The sequence below is a fragment of the Cornus florida genome, unplaced genomic scaffold (genome assembly GCF_030987335.1).
Source record: "Cornus florida cultivar Cherokee Brave unplaced genomic scaffold, ASM3098733v1 CherokeeBrave_3.0.0_Hap2_Chr11, whole genome shotgun sequence".
Lineage (NCBI taxonomy): Eukaryota > Viridiplantae > Streptophyta > Magnoliopsida > Cornales > Cornaceae > Cornus > Cornus florida.
Window position 1 is genome coordinate 95518798 of NW_026775581.1, and position 21816 is coordinate 95540613.

Here is a 21816-nt window from a genome sequence, read left to right on the forward strand (position 1 = left end):
ATCACGAAAAGCTTAGGCGAGAGGATGCCATGGCGTTCGGTCACCATAAAGCTACGACGACATAGCAGAGGGAGTCAACGGAGGAAAGATCGTTCGATCCACTCTACTGACCGTCAATGGCCATGTATGACTACAGAAGTTTAGGTAAGAGATCTGTTGAGCAAAAGATACTACTGAGGGAGAATGAGGCCCTCTGTTCGGCAATGCAAACTGTTGATTCGCCGTTTATAGATAAGATCCTAAATGCTCCAAATCCAAGGAAGTTCTCCATGCCAATTTGTACTCTGTTCGATGAGACGAGCGATCCGATCGAGCATGTTTATTATATTCAACTGAAAATGGCTCTGAGCACAGAAAATGATCCTTTAATGTGCAAAGTTTTTCCTACGAGCCTGACCAGACCAGCGCTCAACTAGTTCAAGAACTTGGCAAAAGGTTTGGTGGAAAGCTTCCATAACCTATGTGACCAATTCATAAGCCAGTATTATGGAAACAAGCGTCCGGCCAAGAATATTTCCAGTCTGTTTATAATAAAACAGCTAGAAGGAGAACATCTCTAAGCTTTCCTCACCAGATTCAACCTAGTAAAGAGCATGGTAATAGAGTGTCATTCGTCCACGGCGGTTCAAGCGTTCAAACTGGCCATGACTCGAGGAACACCGTTCCACACGAATCTAGTGGTGAATACGCCGAAGACCATGGATGAGCTTAATGATAGAGCTGATGGATTTGTGCGTTTAGAAAAAGAAGAAGCTGCTAATACAAGAAAGATGTCCATGGTCATGATAGAGGAGAAAACCAAAATGAAGATCAGACAAAAGTAAGTTGCACCATAGCGCCCGACCCCCTAGAAAGCAAAAAAGGGGCCTAGAGAGGACAAGTTGGTTACTCCACTCAAAGTCACCCTGGCGAGGTTATTTCAAAAAAAAAAAGATAAGTTTCGCCCTTCCCTGCTAATCAGACAACCGCTCGAATAAAGAGATCAATCTAAACATTGTGCTTTTCATAGTAATTTTGGCTATTTGACTAATGAATGCAGGAACTTAAGGAGGTAAGTGGAAATACTGATAACAAATGGAGAGTTCGCTGGATACATCCAAGGACTAGCAGCAAAACAGAACCGACCTACTGAGCAAGTGAAGAGAAATCAGAAGCCGAATTACCATAACGCTCAGCCCATTCGGATAATAAATGCATTGCTCCATGTAAATGTTCTGCACTAGTAAAACAGCTAAGTTCGGATAAAGTTTGACAGAACTGATCTGTTGCGAGTTCAAATTCCTCACGAAGATCCCCTGGTCATCAGTCTGACGGTGGCAGAGTGCTTGGTTTGAAGAGTTTTAATTGATCTAGGGAGCAGCACGAATGTCATGCCAAGAGTAACAGTTGATCGGCTCAAAATTGAGCCAGAAAAGCTTAAACCCACAAGAAATCCACTGTTGGGATTCGATGGGAAACGAGTAGAGCCTACTGGTATGGTCGAACTTCCAGTACGTGCTACTGAAACAGAGTTGATTGAAAGCTTTGTGGTTGTGGATATCCATCCATCTTATAATCTCTTAATGGGAAAAGGGTGGATTTTCAGGGTCCAAGGTGTCCCATCGAATTTGCACCAGGTGATGAGATGCTTAAGCCCAGATAGGAGCAAGGTGATTGATATCCATGGGGACCAAGTAGCAGCGAAAGAGTGTTATTCTGTAACTCTGAAAGCCACTGGGAAGGGAAAAACTCCCGTTTATTCTGATAGCCCGAGATAGCAATTACAGGGGCCTCTACCCAAAGAGATTGGGGAGAAGGAAGAACCTTTGGTTTTTACGGAAGAACCTCTCATTGATGTGCAGATTGATCATCTGAACCCAGATAGAACCACAAAAGTAGGGTCAGGGCTTGCAGAGGAAGAAAAATGGCAGCTAGTTGATTTCTTGTCTCATAATGCAAATGTGTTTGCCTCTGTATCTTGTCATTCTCTCAATATAGATCTGAACGTCAAGCTTGTTAGACAGAGACAGAGGAAGTTCATCTTAGAGCGCAATCAAATCATAGCTGATGAAATTGACAAGTTGCTGGAGGCTGGGTTCATCAGAAAAGTTCAATACCCGTCTTGGCTCTCAAATGTGGTTATAGTGTAGAAGAAGAATGGGCAATGGAGAGTCTGTATTGACTTCACCAATATGAACAAAGCTTGTCTGAAAGATAGTTTTTTGCTACCAAAGATTGATCAAATAGTAGATGCCACTACTGGGTATGAATGACTAACCTTTCTGGATGCTTACTCAGGCTACAATCAAATCCTTATGGATCCGAACGATAAGAAAAAAAAAAACTTCTTTTGTCACCGAATGAAGGATATATTGTTATAAGGTTATGCTGTTCGGACTAAAAAATGCTGGGGCCACTTACCAAAGGCTGGTTAGCAGGATTTTCAAAAGTCAAATGGGTAAGACTGTAGAGGCCTATATTGACGACATGGTAGTAAAGAGTAAAAAGAAGGACCATCATTTGCAACACTTGTAAGATGTGTTCAGGGTGTTAAGGAAGTACGGTATGGAGCTTAACCCAACCAAGTTCTCATTCGGTGTGGGTTCTGGGCAGTTCCTGGGGCATGTGGTCAATAACAAAGGGATTGAAGTTAGCCCAGCCCAAGCAAAAGCTCTGATAAAAAATGCAGAACCAAAAATAATTAAGGAGGTACAAACACTCACCGGACGAATAGCAGTACTGAGTAGATTCATTTCTAAGCTGTCCGACCGCTGCAAACCATTTTTTGATACAATAAGAGGTCACGAAAGGCAAGCCTGGGGGGATGAACAACGACAAGCACTAACCAAGTTGAAAGAGTATATGAGGAACCCTTTAATCTTATCTGCCACAAAACCAGGTGAAAAGTTTTTTATGTATCTTGGCGTGTCTAGCATTACAACAAATGTGGTTCTGGTATGGTGTGACAAAAGCAAATAGTTCCCAGTGTTCTATGTCAGCAAAACAATGGCCGAGCCAGAAAGAAGGTATTCAAAAGCCGAACAAGTGATCCTATCATTGGTGAATGCGAAGATGAAACTCATGCACTAATTTGAATCCCATCCAATCGTCGTTCTTACCATCTTTCCTATAAGGGTGATCCTGCATAAACCAGATTTGTCAAGAAGAATGACAAAGTGGGCCATTGAGCTGAGCTCATTTAACATAATGTGTGAACCCCGAACGGCGATAAAAGGGCAAGCGGTGGTTGATTTCTTACTGGAGTGTGATGGAAGAAGATCTCAGAAGTTCATTATGGAAGCTTTTTGTTGATGGATCTTCAAATCAAATAGAGGCAGGAATTGGGATTAAGCTGCAGAAGCCAGAAGGTACCACGCTGAGCCAAACAATCAGACTTGAGTTCTGAGTAACTATTAATGAAGCAGAGTATGAAGTATTGTTGGCAGGACTAAAGCTGGCCAAAGAACTGAAGGTCAGGAGTCTGGTTACTTTTAGCGATTTGCAGTTGATCATTCGGCAGGTGACTGGAGAGTATGGTACCAAAGATGAGACAATGGAAGCATACCGTAAGCAAAGAATTTTGATCAGATCAGGTTTATCCAATTGCCAAGAGAATAAAATGAGGACGCCGACCGGCTGGCCAATAGTGTGTCAAGTTCCGGAGAAATGTTAGTAAGGGTGATTCCAATTGATGTGTTGTCTCAACCTTCCATCTTCGAGGAACCACTCGGCTCTGATCCATGGTATGTGAATGTCATACCGTATGAGCTGAGTTAGATTGATCCAATTATGATTTTCATATGGGATGGTACATTGCCCAAACAGAAAGACGAGGCAAGAAAGATCAGGTCAAATGCTGCAAAGTATGCCATTATCCATAATTAATTGTATAAGAGATCTTTCTCGGGTCCATATTTGAAATGTGTTACCCCCTTAGAGGCTGGGCAGATCCTGCGAACGATCCATGAGGGAGTATGTAGCAATCACTTAGGAGAGAGATCTCTGGTGCACAAAGCGATGACGTAAGGATATTTTTGGTCGAACATGTCGCGTGATGCAGAAGAATTTTCTAAAAATTGTGATAAGTGCCAAACATTTGAACCACTAATCCACCAACGACCTGAAGATTTGCACGTAATGGCTAAACAATGGCCTTTCGCGCAATGGGGGATGGATGTGATTAATCCTCTACCAACCGTGAGATCACAGACAAATACGTTATGCTTGCAACAGATTATTTTACCAAATGGGTAGAGGCAGAACCATATCCCAGTGTAACCTAGACTCGAGTAAGACGCTTCATCTGAAGTAATATCATTTGTCGCTTTGGCGTGCTAAGATCGATCGTTATGGACAATGGGACTAATCTTGACAGTAAGTAAGTGAGGGAATTGCTAGAAGAATATAGAATCAATCAAAAGTTGGCAGCGGTTAGCCATCCGCAGGCAAATAGTCAAGCCAAAATTATTAACAGAATAATCTTTGTTTGTATTAAGAAGAAGCTTGAGGACGAAAAGGGTAAATGGCTGGACAAGCTTCCGAACGTCTTGTGGGCTTATAGAACAACCCCTAGACGACCAACCGGAGAAAGCCTGTTCGCTATGGTGTACGGCACCAAGGCAGTAATATCGGTTGAGTACTTAGTTCCGACTATTCGAAGTTTGACATGAAATCAAGAACAGAACGATAGTATGTTGAAATTTAACTTTGATTTGCTGGAAAAAAAAAAAAAAAAAAAAGGATACAACAGCAATAAGACTCGCGTCTTATCAGCAAACACTTATGAATAACCACAATAAAAAGGTGAAACATAGAGAATTTGCACCTGGTGATTTAGTTCTGAAAAAGAAAGTGGGGATTATCAAAAAGATGATGTCACCCTAGGAAGGTCCATACAGAGTGGCAAAGGCCATAGGAAAGGGGGCATACAGTCTAGAAACCATGGATGAAAGATTGGTTAATAAATTATGGAACGCCACATCTCTAAAAAGGTATTACCAGTAAAGATTGAATTCCATTTTGAACGATGTTCATTTAGAATTGTGTTCATGCAAATATGTAGATTCACCAAGATTTACGAAAAGAGTTCATTTTGTTTCAAAAATTGATTGAGCGAAGAGTACTAAATAAAAAAGTCAAGTGGCAAGTGGCATTCTAGCTGAACACCAAGCACTTTGTCAAGTAAGTGGAAAATGGCACTATGAGCCGAACGCCAAATACTTGCACAAAATAAAAAAAAGTCATGTGGCAAGTGACATCCTAGCCGAGCGCCAAGCACTTCGTCAAGTAAGTGGCAAATGGCACCTTGGGCCGAACGCCAAATACTTGCATTTTGTTAAGTGGCAAGTGGCATTCTAGCCGAGCACTAAGCACTTAACCAAGTAAGTGGCAAATGGCACTATGAGCCGAATGTTAAAAACTTTCACAAAATAAAAAAAGTCATGTGACAAGTGGCTTTATAACCGAACGCCAAACACTTAGCCAAGTAAGTGGCAAATGACACTATTAGCCGAACGCCAAAAACTTGCACAAAATAAAAAGTCATATGACAAGTGGCATTCTAGCAGAGCGCTAAGCACTTAGCCAAGTAAGTGGCAAATGACACAATGAGCCAAATGTCAAAAACTTGCACAAAATAAAAAAGACATATGGCAAGTGGCATTCTAACCGAGTGCCAAGCATTTAGCCAAGTAAATGGCAAATGGCACTATAAGCCGAACACCAAAAACTTGCACACAAAAAAAAAAAAAAAAAAAAAAAAAAAAGAAGGTCATGTGGCAAGTGACATTCTAGCCAAGGGCCAAGCACTTAACCACTATGAGCCAAATGCCAAAAACTTGCACAAAAATGAATGTCAATTAGAAAAATCAAACTGTCATGTCAGTTAAGCATAGGCTGAAGTGTGGATACTTAGCAAAACAAAATTATCATTTCATTCATCACTACCAAAGAAGTTCATGATATACAAAAAGTAACATTGGAATGAAATAAAGCAAGTACAGAAGCCAGCTCTAATCTATTACATCCTCTCATGTGCCTGATCCATTGCCCGTTTCACCATCATTAGCTGTCTCATTATCTCCAGCTGTTTCATTGTCTCTTTCTCCATCATTGATCGTTTCCTCACATCTTGGTGGAGAGTCAAGATGAATGATATCCTTATTCGGCAGAGCTCTATCAGTGGATACAGTGGCTGGAGGAACGATGGTAGTGATGGGAGGGATGCTCAGAGGGCGAACGAGTGGGATAATCCCAGAAGTTGCAATCTCATTGCAGTCAATGAATATATTTTTAGCAGGATCATAAAGTGGATCATTGTAAACGCTCGGTGGATCAATATCTAGAGAGGCGTCGAGGTCATCTGGTGTAATATCCCTAATTTAAAAAGGGATATAATTGAAATTTTACTGTTTATTTTATTATTTTCATTATTTTTTTTTAGAGCTTACGTGGCTATGTGTTGATGTGTTTATTTAATTTAATTAATTATTGATTTGCATTTATTATTTGCGATTTGAATTAGTTAGATGGATTTAATTGCTTTATGTGAATTGTTTGAATTATTTAAATTGTTAATTGTATTATTCTATTTCTTTTTCCACTATGGTAAGATTAGGTTAGGGTTTTAGTGTTATTATCACCCTTAATTATGCAGGTATAATATAGGTTGGTCTATGGGCCGGATAAATCATTTAGGGTTTAATGGAACCTAGAATTGGTGGTCTATAAATATACCAGTGATGTTCTGCCTAGGGTTGAGGGTTATATTCACGATATAGAAAAGGCAGAAGTAATTTGGGAGTAGTCTGGGAACAACAGAGAGGAAAGAAACAAAGAGGGTTGGCTGGAGACTTTAGGACGATGTCGGTGTAAGACAAGTTCTAATCCTATCTCTATTCCTTAGACTTGTGTTCTTTGCATGTCTAATTTAACTCTAGGATTAAATAAGAATCAAACTTAAACTGGATTACATGTCTTTGTTATATTTCACTGAAGGTAGCTAGCTATGAGTTATACTACTTGTTTTATGGTTTTACGTATTTTAACACATAAAATAATTCACGAAACGGGATATATGATGCATTTGAATTAATATACAAGGAATTAAATTAGCTTGTAACACTGGAAAGTATTAATTTTAAACTGTTTGCATGTTTAGGATCGTTTGCAACTGTATACATTTTTCACGTTTCGTATTGGCTTGTTTTACTTCGTTCTTGAATTTTTCTATCCTAATTAGGATGGATTTAAGATTAAAGGTTTTAACATATCTGGGGCATTGGAACTTAATTTTAATCAATAGAAATCATTAGAGTTAAGGACTGATCAAACAAGATGTCACCGGAGAAGATATAGTTACTGAGATGAAGCAGAGAGAAGGGGAGAAGTTGGAGGCGGCTCCAAAAGGTTTTGGAGCTAGCTCAACGTAACTTGGAGGCGGCTCCAAGTGGTTTTGGAGCCAGCTCCATCTAGGTTGGAGGCGGCTCCAACTTGTTTGGAGCAACCTCTTTTCAGTTCTTCAGTTTCCTGAGTTTTTGGGCGACTGTTTGGGCTGTGGTGCTCAGATTTTGGGATTTTTAAGTTCTTGCAGGAGCTATATTGAGGTGTTTTGAAATGATCTAAGTTCATATTATAACTTTCAAGAATTGATTACTGAGTATTAAAACACCATTGTTCAGGGTGATACAGAACATAAGTCGGAATATGAAAATCCGGATACTGTCATTAGAGATGAAGAGTTTAATCGCTTAAAAAACTAATTTAGCAGATTACTATGGATGGTTTACAATATGTTAATCATGGAACAGTGGTAGGAACAAGTATGTTTAAGTTTTAAATTACTGCTAGCTACGGATTAACTGACATATAGAATTTAACTCGTTTCAGTTTTGAGCATAAAGACATGTTAAGTCGATTGTTGTTTTGATGTCGTATTTAAATTCTAATTGTTGTTTTTAAACCATTGGGATGCTATTTGGTATTAATAAGACCCTTAGGATCAGTTTTAGAAACCAACTGAAAGGTAGAAAGTGGCCGGGGTCGAAGCAGATCATCGAAAACGAAGAAGGAAGCAGACCAGTGGGCTTCCCCCTCTTGGAGGCGGCTCCAAAATATTTTGGAGGCGGCTCCAAGCACGTTGAGCCTACTCCAAAAGTTTTTGGAGCCGGCTCAATGTTGGTTTAAGCCTGCTCTATTTTTTTTTTAGAGCAGGCTCTTTCCATTTTAATGCGTATTGTAGGTTTTCAGCTACTGTTTGGGCACTTGGGTTTCTGAACAGTTTTGAAACTTTAATGGCGTTTTCAATAATTATTTTAGGATGAAATTAAGGTCCTATATTGCATAAAATACCCTCTTTGTATTAATAGAATTAACAGTACGCTATTTGACAACTTTGCGTGCGGTTAACGGCCTGGAAGAAGATTTACTGATTAGTTTTAATCTGATAGTTTAGGGTGCTATAAAATGATTCTAAATTTATTTTAAATGCACTGTGAAGTCTTTTAATTAATAAATTGGACTTGTGGCATAGGGTGTGGTTCTGTGCTAAAAGATAAAACAGAAGATAAGTATACAACTTAGTACACTGTTACCGGATGGAAGGAATTAAATTGCTTAAATTAATTTAGCGATTTATTGGACTATAATATGATTATAGAACTTATTTTAAATGCATAATAGAGTCATTGTTATATTAAATTGGAACTATGCATGTTCTGGATGTTAATTGTTAGAATATTAAATTCTTTGATGTAATTACATGGATTAATATTGGATTTTAATTGCGAGATTTTTAATCTTTTTTCTGCAATTATTTGGATTTTGGTTTTGGATTGTAAATTGCTAAACTGTTATGTATCGGTTGTAATTTACATGGTTTTGGATTTAAATTGCTAAAATACTAAATACTCTTCTGCAATGGTAGGAATATTTGGTTTTGGACTGTAAATTACTGGCTTATTATTTATTGTAATTTACACGGATATGGAGGATTGTATGCACCGGTATGGGATAGTGACATACTAGGTATGGTTTAGCTCAATCCGCTAATTCCTACCTTATGGATGTTAATTGGTGAACAGTTTTACCTGTTCTATCAATTATATGGATTTTGTGGATTGTATGCGCCGGTATGGGACGGTGGCATACTAGGGACCGACTGATTCAAAATACTCAATCCAACCTATTTTGGAATAAGGGCACGGGTTATTAAATAAAATCCTCCTTATATTTATGAGTCGGTGCGGTTGAATACGCCGAACGACTTACTGGATTTATTGTGGATGGTTAGGAACGGAGTTTAAATATATTTTTATGATTCGACGGTTAGGGTGCATATATGCAATAGAATGCGTAGCTGGCTGTGAGGGTTGAGGTATATCTTGTTTAGGTTTAGGTACTCATACCCACCTATGGGTGCGTTTTCGCATGTTGCCTTCTATTCAGGTTGAGACCCTCTTCATAGCCCAGTGAGAGTCCTGTAGTGTGAATATACATACGTACGGACTATTAGCTATGGTTGAGTTAGTTAGAATGTATATGTGTATCGAGTCTCTGCTTGGATTGTAGTAGGTTAGAATTTGTTCGTGGGCCTAACCCACTACTATTTTTCAGGTACTCATTAATTCCAGACTTAGACTTGTTCGTGCTGAGCAGAGACGGTCACTCACTCTACCGACGACGTAGGAGTATTCCTCATGGTTTAGCATTGGATTTCTTTTCAGTTGTTCATTTTTCAGTATTGGATTTTTAGTAGGGGTTCACGAGTTTGATTCCCGAGTTGTATTAGAACCTCTCTCCTTATTTATACACAAATATGTGTCAAGAAAATCAAGCAAAATTAGCAAATATAATATATATATATATATATATATATATATATATATATAGTTTTTTTGTAATATATATATATATATATATATATATATATATATATATATATATATATATATATATATAGTTATAGATAGTTTTTTTGTAATTCTTCTTCTATTCTAGGCCGTTTGTTGGGTTATTCTTTTTTTATATTTTTTTGGGGGATGTTCAAATTTTAACCAAATAGGACCATGAAGTGAAAGTCAATTCATTATATAATAAATATGTTGTATACAAAAAGTTATATGCATAAAGTTGTATAATAGAAAGGTTATTTTAATTAATTAACATGGTGTCAGAGCTCTACATGTGACGGTTGGGGTGTAAGTGAAAAACGGAACAAATATTTACAGTATGGGTGATAGTAATTTTTGATAATTATTTCAGTATGATATTTGACCAAACCTGAGGGGTGTCAGTGAAATTAACCCATTTTATTAATAATTCTAACAAAATTTTACTCTAAACAATATGCATGCAAAAAGTACAATGATTTTATAACTCAATATTTTGTGGATTACACATAAATTGAATATTTAGCTTACAATAATTACAGCAAAAATGAATTTACAATAAATGAAATTAATAAAAAGATAAGACTCAACATTTGTAATTTTAAAACAATATCAATTATGTAAAATTGAACAAGACATGGACATTATTATAACAATGAACCATAGAATTTAAGCACCATAGAATAACTCAACAATAAAATTTAAGAAAAGAAAATGACAATAGTAAAATAGATCACATGAAATTCTGAGTTCAATTTCTTATGACCACCCTGCTTCCATTTGCTTCCTCACTACCTTTACATACCCAGGGTTTCTTCCCATCCATTGTTGGGTATAATTTGAGCTGCTAAATATTGAAAATCAATTCCCAATTAGGACTAGTCCATGCATGATACGTGGACTCGTCCATGAATACTGCACACATCAAATTCTAGCCACGAAATCGAACAATCACCATCTTGACTCAAAATATGTCATCATGTGCTCCTCCGTAAGTCCACCTCAAAAAATAAATAAAAAGACTCTTCTTCATAATTGCTCACATATGGCAACCCACTAATAATACTCTCAATCCACATCAATCAGATGTTTTTTTTTTTAATCAAAGCAACAAACATCTCAGCTCTTTATTTGAGTTTAGAGCAAACCCCATCATCCACCATCAACATACTCACCCCATCTTGTGGATTAGTGTCCTCTCTTTGGCTTGTGTCTTCACACCATCCTCGTGTAATTATCAATTTTGATTGAATCTTGCTAGCACATTGCGATCAACCTTCTGTTCTGATGAACTTCAGATCAATCTTCTGTTTTAATGTTTAGGATCAACCACAAGCTCAAACTTACCATCGACTTCGATACCTGTTGACACTCATTTTGGTAATTGGGTTTGGGCTTCAATTCGACTTGATGATCAATGATATAATAATATGGGTCAAGAACATAAAGTCTGGTTAGTGATGATGTACTAGGAGTTTGGGCTGAGATAGATATATGGGTCATGGAAGGTGATTGGATTGAAGGTGGTTTGGAATAGCATTTTAGTTGGAATAAAATCCATTAGTGCTATACATGAATAGTGACGTGGCAGTTCTCATACAAAATAACGCTATATGTAAGGATGCTGCATGGATAGAATGTTCTTGAACTTTATGTTAGATAAGATTTATTTAGTTACTTGATTTTTGAATTAGTGTTTATCTAAGAATGTTTAGTTTGAATTTATTTTTAGTTGGTTTATCGATAGGATTAGATTTTATTTGGAATTAGTATTTAGTTAGGATTAGTTTAATTTGAATAATTATGTGGTTGTATTAGAATATAACTAGGATGCTTGTATTTAGGAATTTGTTTTACCATTTATTCTATAAATAAACAGAGAGGCACGCTGTACAAGAGGTCCAGCACCCTCAGAATCCTTATTATTATTTGTTTGCTTCTTCAAGCCTTTCTAAGAATAGCATCCTTGCTATTTCTTCTTCATCTCAATCTCTCTATCTCAATCTCTCAGTATCTCTCTCTCTCTCTTTTTCTCTCCTCATTCTTTCCTTTTCTTTTCTTGTTATATCCATTATCTCCCCCTTTCTATTCTCTCGTTACGTTACTATAATTTGTTTACAAAAAGTCATTTTAACTAAGGCAATATTGAACTCATTTAGGAATTTATTTGTTCTCTATCTCCTATAATCGCCTGAAGTCAACATTCCCTAAGAGACTATAAGTTGACAATTCACAATTGAACCATATAATTGGTTCTGGCACGCCCACACTACATCAATTTAGAATCGGATCTTAGGAGCTGATTTTTGTGTCAACATTTTTGGCATGCCCGGTGGGACCCCATCAGGTCAGCAAGTTATAGTAAAGATGCCTCCAAAGCTAAGAGGTTCGAAAGGCGTGAATATAAGAGATAATACTGACGAAAAAAATCCACAAATCGGCGTAGGCGATGATACTGACTTTTCTATTCCATCCGACGTTCCTTTAGGTCAGGTACTGGAATCGATTATGCAAAAATTCGATGCCCAGCAAGCACAGATCAGTGAGGTGAGATCTCAAATGGGAGAATCAAATCAGCTTTTGGTTTCTCAAATTCATGAGATGAGATCGATGACAGGAAAGTTAAACCAAATGATGTACGCTCAGTTGGAGAAGATGAGTCAGAAACTTGAAACAAATGTACCAGCAAATCAAAGCCGAGAAAATCGGCATGATCACGCTGAAGCATCTCATGTCAATGAGTCTATATTCCAGCGTATGACAGCACCATTGATACATATATCCTAAGGGCCTCGAATAGGCATCATACCGCCAAGTGCAGGGCTTGGTATTACAATCGACAATGTGCCAAATCATACCAGTATATCAGCAAATCAAAGCCGAGACAATCGGCATGATCAAGCTGAAGTATCTCATATCAATGAGTCCATATTCCAGCGTATGACAGCACTATTGATACATATATCCCAAGGGCCTCGAATAGGCATCATACCGCCAAGTACAGGACTTGGTATTACAATTGGCAATGTGCCGAATCATACACTCGGCATGCCAATTAGGAATCCACCAATCTTATCAGATCCGCCGGCAGTAACTACTGTACCGGTATATCATCCACCAGTGAATAATCAGTATAATCAAAATGTGCAGCATCCACATGTGTAGCCGATTCCACCAGTGAGAGATCAACAAGAAGTGGTAGGATACCTAAACCAAGGTAGTGCTAATCCATTGATATCTTCAACGGCTGCCGGGAGACAAGTAAATGCCGATCCACAAAGAAATTGGGTTAATCTATTCATTCCGCGGCACTCAAATAATCCTCCAGGAATAAATACAGGGATCGATAGGTCTCAAATTTTGGCTTTAATATAGGCCGAAGTGGCACAGGGTTGCAGACGTGCTCGGCCAGTATACAGAAAGCCCTATCCTGATCATGTTGATGCCCATGAGTTGCCTAGAAATTATCGGTATCCTGATTTTTCTATATACAGTGGTGAAGAGAATTTTTCTACGATGTAACATATTGTGAGGTTCATAGCACAATGTGGTAAAGTAGGCCTAAGTCCTTGGTTGAGGATGAGATTAGTCTCTAGTTCTCTTACCGGGGCGGCGTTTGAATGGTATAGCAACTTACCAGCCAACTCTATTCAGACTTGGGATGAAATGGAGGAAGCCTTCCATACCCAATTCTACCGAACAGAGACAGAGGCTATGCTGGCAGACATATCCCGTTTATCTCAGTTACCGAGCGAATCGGTTGAAACTTTCATGGCCAGGTTCAGAAAAGCTAAACTCAAATGCCTAATAAGTTTGCCAGAACCAGAATGTATCAAGGCATTAAACTGTTTAGACATTGAACATCACAAGAGGTTTGATGGGGTCGAGTTTCAAGATCTCTTCGATTTGGCAAACAGAGCTTCTCGGTATGAGGTTCAACTAAAGAAGAAAAGAATTATTGAGTGGCTTACCTTCCCAATTAAGCCTGGTGAAGAGTCTCGGTAGGATAATTCTAGCAACAGTCATGTAAAGGCAGAAAAACAAAATCGGCTAGAATATATATCTAGCCGATTCCATTCCCAAAATCGGCATCCCTCAAAAATAAAAATTATAGAAGAGGTCTTCGCTACTGATGTTGCCGATTTAGATGATGATGATTGGAGGACTCCTTACATCTTATTCTTACCACATCCAACTCCAGAAGCCAATCAAAAAATAAAAAGAAGTGCAGTCGATTATGTACTTATGGATGGAGATCTTTATAGAAGATTGGCTGATGATGGTCTACTATTTCAATGTTTTAGCAAGTTTGAAGGTTTAAAGATTATGGCAAAGGTACACGAAGGAATATGTGGAGCTCACCAAACCGGCATCAAAATAAAATGGTTGATACGCCGATATGGATATTATTGGCCTGGAATGAGGAAAGATTGCATGACCTATGCAAAGGGTTGTACAGATTGTCAAAAGCATGGCCCAATGCAGTGGATTCCAGTAATAGAGATGCAATTATTAGTCAAACCATGGCCCTTCAGAGGTTGGGCCATAGATTTAATCGGTAAGATTAATCCTCCTTCATCAAAGGGCCATCATTGGATTATTTTAGCTACCGATTATTTCACCAAAAGGGTAGAAGCTGAGGAATAGGTATCAGTAACTAGTAATACCGTTATATAGTTTTTAGAGCGACATATCTTTTACCGATTTGGTTTATCAGAAACAATTGTTGCCGATAATGGATTTGTGTTTCGAGCAGGAGAAGTATTGCAACTCGGTTGTGATATCCAAGTAAAAATAGTAACTTCAACACCCTATTATGCTCAAAGGAATGGCCAGGCTGAGGCTTCGAATAAAGTTGTAATTGAAATCATTGAAAAAATGATACAGGACAAGCCGAGGTGTTGGCATGGAACCTTTTCAGAAGCCTCGTGGTCTTATAGAAATTCAAAGCGAACAAGTACAAGAACAACTCCTTATCGGTTAACCTTTAGCCATGATGCTGTGCTGCTAATGGAGTTAAATGTAAAATCAACAAAGGTAATAAAGGCTTATGACAAAAGGGTGAAGTTCAAGTCATTTGCAGAGGGTGATATGATTTAGCAAACAATTCTCCCACCTGGAAAAGTAGACAGAACTTATGGCAAGTGGTCACCTACTGTGATACCCCTCGGATCCGAGACATGGGTTAATCAGGCCCAGGCCCAAACCCGAGGGAATATCAAACAATTAAAGTATTTTAAAGCGAACACAGATGACAAAAAGAAATAATAAAGATGGATTAAAACTAAAAGAACATTTAATTAAAAAACCCTCCATGCATAACTGAAAAATAAAACTCCAATCCTCCAAAACTTCAAGGTTACAACTTGGGAATCCACTGGTGGACCCCTAACCAAAAGTTCAACTGAAACTAAAAACTGAAAAGGGATAATGCTAGAAACATCGAGAGAAGTCCTACGTAATCAGATGAATGTGTGACTGTCCTCGACAAGCACGATCAAGCTCTAAGGCTGGAACCGTCCTGTACCTGGAAAAAAATAATGAAGGAGTGGGTCAGACCCACGAGCAAGTTCTAATCTAACTGCAATCCATACAGTGACCCGATACGCAGATACACCGTAGACACCTCACAATATCTATCTAGTCCATACGTATAAATATATCCACACTAAGGGACATTCACTAGTCTATAATAGGAGTCTCAACCTGAATAAAAGGTAACATGCAAATACGCACCCAAAGGTAGGCATGAGTACCTAGACCTAACAGGGTACACCTCAACCTATTATAACCAGCTACACATCCACTGCATATACGCACCCTAACTAACGAGTCTGAGACTCAAGCTCAACTCGTGGTACCATAAACATATATATAAAGTCCATCCAAATCCAGGGTATGCAATTCAACTATTTATTAAACTGACATACAATAAACCAACTAGTTAGTCACTCAACTTATTCAGTTGATATGACTTAACTACCATCCGTTAATCCAGGAAGTCATCCAACTTGGTTACAGCTGATCTATCTTAGTCACAATTAGGATTCGATATCTTTCAATCCATTCCATTAATCTATTACGTTAGGTTTATGCATTTTGAGCTAAACCGTCCCTAGTATGTCACCGTCCCATATCGGTACATACAATCCTCCACATCCATGTAAATTACAACATATATAACAGTTCAATAATTTACAGACCAAAAACCACCATCCAAATAATTGCAGAAGGAATCTTAACAGTCTAGCAATTAAAACCCAGTAGTAATCCATGTAATTGCATCGAAGAATTAACACTTCTAACAATTAACATCCAACACATGCATAGTTCAAATTTAATAAAACAATGATCCTATCATGTATTTAAAATTAGTTCTATAATAATATTATAGTCCAATAAATCACTAAATTAAACTAAGCGATCTAGTTCCCTCCATCCGGTAACAGAGTACTAAGTCATATACTTATATTTTGTTGTATCCTTTAGCACAGAGCCCCCACTCTGCCACAAGTCCAATATATTACTTTAAAAGACTTCAACGTGCATCTAAAATAAATTTAAAATCATTTTATAGCACCCTAAACCATCAGATTAAAATTAATCAACAAATCTCCTTTCAGCCGTTAACTGTACGTAAAGTTGTCAAATAGCGTACTGTTAATTCCATTTAAAACTAAGGGATAAATTTATGCAATTCAAGACCTTAATTACATGTTAAAATTATTATTTAACACCCAATTAAAATTTTAAAACTGATTAATAACCCAGAATGCCCAAACAGTGACTGAAAATCACTTTTACGCACAAAACAAAGAAAGAGCGCGCCTGCTCTAAAAAAGTAGAGTAGGCTCAAGGTGACATAGAGCCGGCTCTACCACACCTTTGAGCCAACTCTAACAGGTGGGAGCCGGCTCTTGGCATTCCAGAGCCGGCTCTCTCTCCCCCTGTGAGCTTCTTCTCCGTTTCAGCTTTGTTCTGACCTCTGTTCCAACTCCGGCCAATTGCAACCCTTCTGTTTGGTTTCTTAAACTGATCTTAAGTATTTTATTAACACCCAAGAACATCCCAAAGGTTTGATAACAACCATTAGACCCAAACACAGAGATTAAATTTTGCTACCGAACTAACATGCGATAGGAACAAATCTGAAACTATTTGACAAATTGAAACAGAACAAATTGCAACACATATTTAAAACAGAATACTAACATCCCTATGAGTTTTATATAACCCCAGTATTGTTCCTATATATTGTTTATAGTAGTTGCAATCAAATACAGAGACTAAAGTTACAATAGAAACAACATGCTTGCAGAACAGAAAACTGGAACGAAACTTGTATGCACTGCAACAGATTTATTTTCAACACCACAGATCATCAATATAGCATAAGTTAAACAGGTAAATTCCAATTACTGATTGATTAAACCCTAAAGATTATCTAGGTGCACAGAACACGAGCCAAAGAGAAGGAGAAAGAGAAGAACTTGCCTTTGAGTTTCAGACTTGAAACTCTAAATTCTCAGCTTCTGTGGTGATATGTTTGTGTCCTAAACTGCAAGTCTGCTTCCCCAGTAACTTGGTTCAACCCAGAGACACCTCTTATCTTCCTCTGTTCTCCCTCTGTACCTCACAATTTCTGTGTCTTTCACAGAATTCAATTCATGCCTCCGAGTTAACTGCTATGAATCCAAACCCTAAGCTTACCGCACGTATATATTTATAAGCTTAACTCTAAACCCTAATCCTTGTAACCTTAAAGCCAGAGCCCATCTCGGCCCATAAACCGACCTAAGATATATACCTACGTCGGCCACCCATGTAAATTACAACCCTAAATTCACGTAAAGAACAGAAAACTAAATTCCCTTAAATTTAAATTTCCATTAAATAAAATTGATTAAACAATTAAATAAATAAATAAAATTATATAAACAGTTACCAAAAACATATTAAGTAACATGACTGATTAGATAAATAAACCATTAAGCAATTAATTAAACCAAATAATGCACATAAACCAATTTAAACAAATAAAAAATAATAAAATAAATAAAAAATGCGATAAAGACAATAAAATAAATAAAAATGCAATACAATAAATACTAAAAAGGCCGAGACTATCCTTTTTAAAATTAGGGGTATTACACCTACATGGAATGGACCATATATAGTTCATCAGGTGTTGCATGGAGGTGCATATAGGTTGAAGGATTTGGATGGTGAGGTGCATGAAAGACCAATAAATGGAAGGTATTTGAAGAAGTATCAACCCACTATTTTTAAACTTTTGGAGGAAAAGAAAGCCTCTAATAAGTCAAATATAGAGAGTGAGTGTTCAGCTTAAGCCATTTATGAACCTGGAATAATGATGACAGTGGGTGGTTCTATGGTGTGTATATCAACTTGATACAATGGTTGTAATTTAAATTTTGGAAGCCGAAGGGTTAAAACGGCTATCAAAATTGGGGGATAAAAGTTGGTATTGTTGACGCAAAAATCGTGTATATCTACATCAATTTACAAAATTGGTATGTATCTACATCAATTTACAAGGACCCGGGCTGAGTGAATCCCGTAATCCGTATCCCCGTACTATAAGGGAATAGTAAATGAGTGTCCTGTATTACAAGGACCAGGGCTAAATGAATCCCGTCATCCATATCCCCGGACTATAGGGGATAATTATCCTGTATTATCAGGACCCGGGCTGAATGAATCCCGTAATCCATATCCCCATAATATAAGGGATAATAAATGAATATCCTGTACTACAAGTACCCGGGTTGGATGAATCCCGTAATTAATATCCCCTTACAATAAGGGATAGTAAATAAATGCAACGACCCTAGCTGATGCCAAAATTTAAAAAAAAATTCGGCATAACCTCCCCTAAAAATGGGCCTTCAACAACCTGTTCCAATAAACAAAACACATAAAATCATCCAGCATCCCATTCATCCGTTCATTATACCTTAACATAGTTCCTTTCATGGTGGAACATCCACACACCAATTAAGTTAAATTATCATAATTACAGTCCCAAAATGCAAGATTAATATTTAAAGTCCCTGTCTTACAACGTTACATGATACAATTACATGGAAACATATACCATAATTTCACTAGTTTCATTTACATCAAACAAAAGATAAGTTCGTTCTTAAGTTACAAGGCCATGAATACTAACTTAGTTACATTTCCACAACTACGAATATACATAGAACGGTCAAAGTACAAAATAGCAAACAACCTTCTAACAATTTTCAAGCTTGAGGTGGATTATCGTCCACTAGTTCACTTCCAAGACCTGAAAAAAATAATATAAATAGTAGGGTGAGCATAAAGCTCAGCAGGTGACACTTAAGACACACATCTTGTGTCCTTGTGAATCCAAACAAAGCATGGGCCAATGGGAAATGGGGATCATACAATGTCGGGGAATAATACAGCATAACGATTCAATGTCAAGTATATCCAATGCAATGGTATGAGATGCAATGCATGCTAGTGTCGCTCCCCATTTTCATAATCCAAAACATCATTTCCAAACTGTTAATACAGCCCGTCCTTTGGTAGCCCCGCCGCGACACGAGAGGAGCATTAGCTAGTGTCCCTGACCCTTGGTAACCCCGCGGCGTCATTATGGGGCCCAGCTAGCTCAACCACTCTAGGGCGACTCCCTAGTCCCCTCTAGGCTATATTAACCTCCGGCCCGTTGGTAACCCCGCAGCGACCGGGTTTCGCAGAAAACCATTTCATCAAAAACACTTCCCTGAAATTCCCCATATTTATTTCAAGAACAATTTCTCCCATTTCATGCAAACCCAATGGTATGTGCATGTATCTATGTTCTATACATTCAATATCATGGCATTTAAAATTCTATACCATAAAATTAAACATTCAACATGTTCAACATCTCCCAAGTAATTATTAACACATTAAGATACATCAAAATACATTTAAGTATGCTTTACACATAAAACAACTCACATTCAAATACATGAATTTCTCTAAACAACATTTAAAATAATCATTGATACAATTAACTTCTAATTAAGCATGCTTGGCATAACAAATGATTATAACTCACAATGGAACAAGAAGGTAGTGGATTAAGGTGTCCCTACCTCAAGTTTGCATCAAAACCCTTAAAAATGAGTCACAAATGTCAAACTCCAAGGAGAGGCTAAAAGCTGGAATTTCTGGTATGGATGCGTAGAGCTTGACCTGAGCTTCGTTTTGCCTCAAACGGCACCTAAATCCGCCAAGTAACGAAGAATAAATCTTGCCTCAAAGATTGGGTTGAAAAAGAAAAGAAAATGAAATAGAAAATTAAAAGAGAGAGATAGATACGGGGAGAGAGAAAGAATGAGAGACCAAAAATGGTCTCTAGCCACTTAAGGCTTAGTGGTGGGACCCACCAAAAATTCTTTTCTTTTCTCTTTTTCTTTTTCTTTTTAATTTACAGACATTACAATAAAAATCTCTTATTTAAAGGGTGAGCTGAGTAAAACTCGTAAAGTTCAATTCCCTAACGAGCTGAGTAAAACTTGTAAAATTTAATTCCTTCATTAAAGGAGTGAAACTCATACAATTTATTCCCTTATCATTCCCTCGGGTGCCAAAAAAAAAAAAGTTAGCGATCAATTCCTTTTTCAAATCCTGCCGCAGCTGCACGAGCCCTTCCTACGTGCCACAAATGACCTACGAAGAAGAAGAATCCCAAAACAAAATGAGAGGTAGCTAACCAACTTCTAGGAGAGACATAATTGACTGCATTGATCTCGGTAGCTACGCCACCCACGGAATTTAAAGAGCCTAAAGGAGCATGGGTCATATATTCTGCGGAACGTCGTTCTTGCCAAGGCTGTACGTGGGGTACTGTTCCCTCAGGTGAAAAAAAAAAAAAAAAAAAATATCCCTGAGTCACTATTCACATGAATAGTACCCGCGGGTACTGTTCACAGGGTTTTCAAAAAAAAAAAAAAAAAAGAAAAAGAAAAGAGAGAGTTACTATCCCGAGGGTATTGTTCCCTCGGGTGCCAAAAAAAAAAAAAAATTCCCTGAGTCACTATTCACATGAATAGTACCCGCGGGGTACTGTTCACAGGAGGGGTTAAAAAAAAAAAAAATTTATTACATTCCCAAAGCTAGACTTGCAAGTTTGGGAATGGGGGGCAACTGAGAGGGAAAAATATAAACCTACCCTATCCTCGATAAGATTGATTAGATTTCATTATCAAAGATAATGAAATCTGACGTGGTTCAACAGGTAAGAATAAACCTATTATAACTAGAGGAGGTAAAAAAACTATTATTAATCCCTGCCTTCTTTTTAGACCTCCGTGACTAATTTGATCGTCGGAGAGCTCTTGGCAGGCACCACACCGATACTGTCAAGGTTCATCAATCTTCTCCTCTCTTCCTTGCAGGAAAACGGTATCGTATCGGACTGCGCGAATTTCAGCCTCAACAATTGCCACCGTTAAAATCCATAACAAGTTGTACCAAATTTAATTCACCATTTTTTATTTCAAATATAATCCTCTGAACATTGATGAAAATTGTAAGTTGTAATTAGGAAGAAATTATTGTCCATGGTTGACCCTTAAAAGAATTTGATTGAAACCCAAGTCAAACCATCATAGTAGAAAATCTGGACCATCAAGGAAACTGTGGACCATCCATAGAGCACATAGGTCATGAGAAAATTCAATTAAACTAAAACTAAGAGGTCGAATTGAAAGCATAATATTAGACAAACATGTTTGAGAATCACAAAAAAGATGATTAATTGATCACTATGCAGGATAAGGATGGGAAAAATATTTTGTACAAAGTTAGTTCTCTCATACTTGACTCACATTCTCACACTAGTCAGTCCTAACATTAGTTATAATAAATCACATAAAATTCTGAGTTCAAGCATCTGAGTTCACTT

The 21816-nt window shown here is 37.6% G+C and overlaps 1 protein-coding gene across 1 annotated transcript; it reads left to right on the top strand.

The window, feature by feature from the left end:
- The first annotated feature begins 14111 nt into the window (after positions 1-14111).
- LOC132281584 (uncharacterized) lies at positions 14112-14966 on the top strand. Its single transcript, XM_059783279.1, has 2 exons — positions 14112-14424; positions 14584-14966. Exons 1-2 carry the CDS (start codon positions 14112-14114, stop codon positions 14964-14966), a joined length of 696 nt encoding a protein of 231 aa, XP_059639262.1.
- Positions 14967-21816: the final 6850 nt, after the last annotated feature.

Excerpts from the sequence above, each read along its gene's own strand:
- LOC132281584 (XM_059783279.1), top strand. The coding sequence starts at position 14,112 with ATGGATGGAGATCTTTATAGAAGATTGGCTGATGATGGTCTACTATTT. Across the intron at positions 14,425-14,583 it reads TTGGGCCATAGATTTAATCG|AAACAATTGTTGCCGATAAT; the intron begins GTAAGATTAATC and ends TTGGTTTATCAG.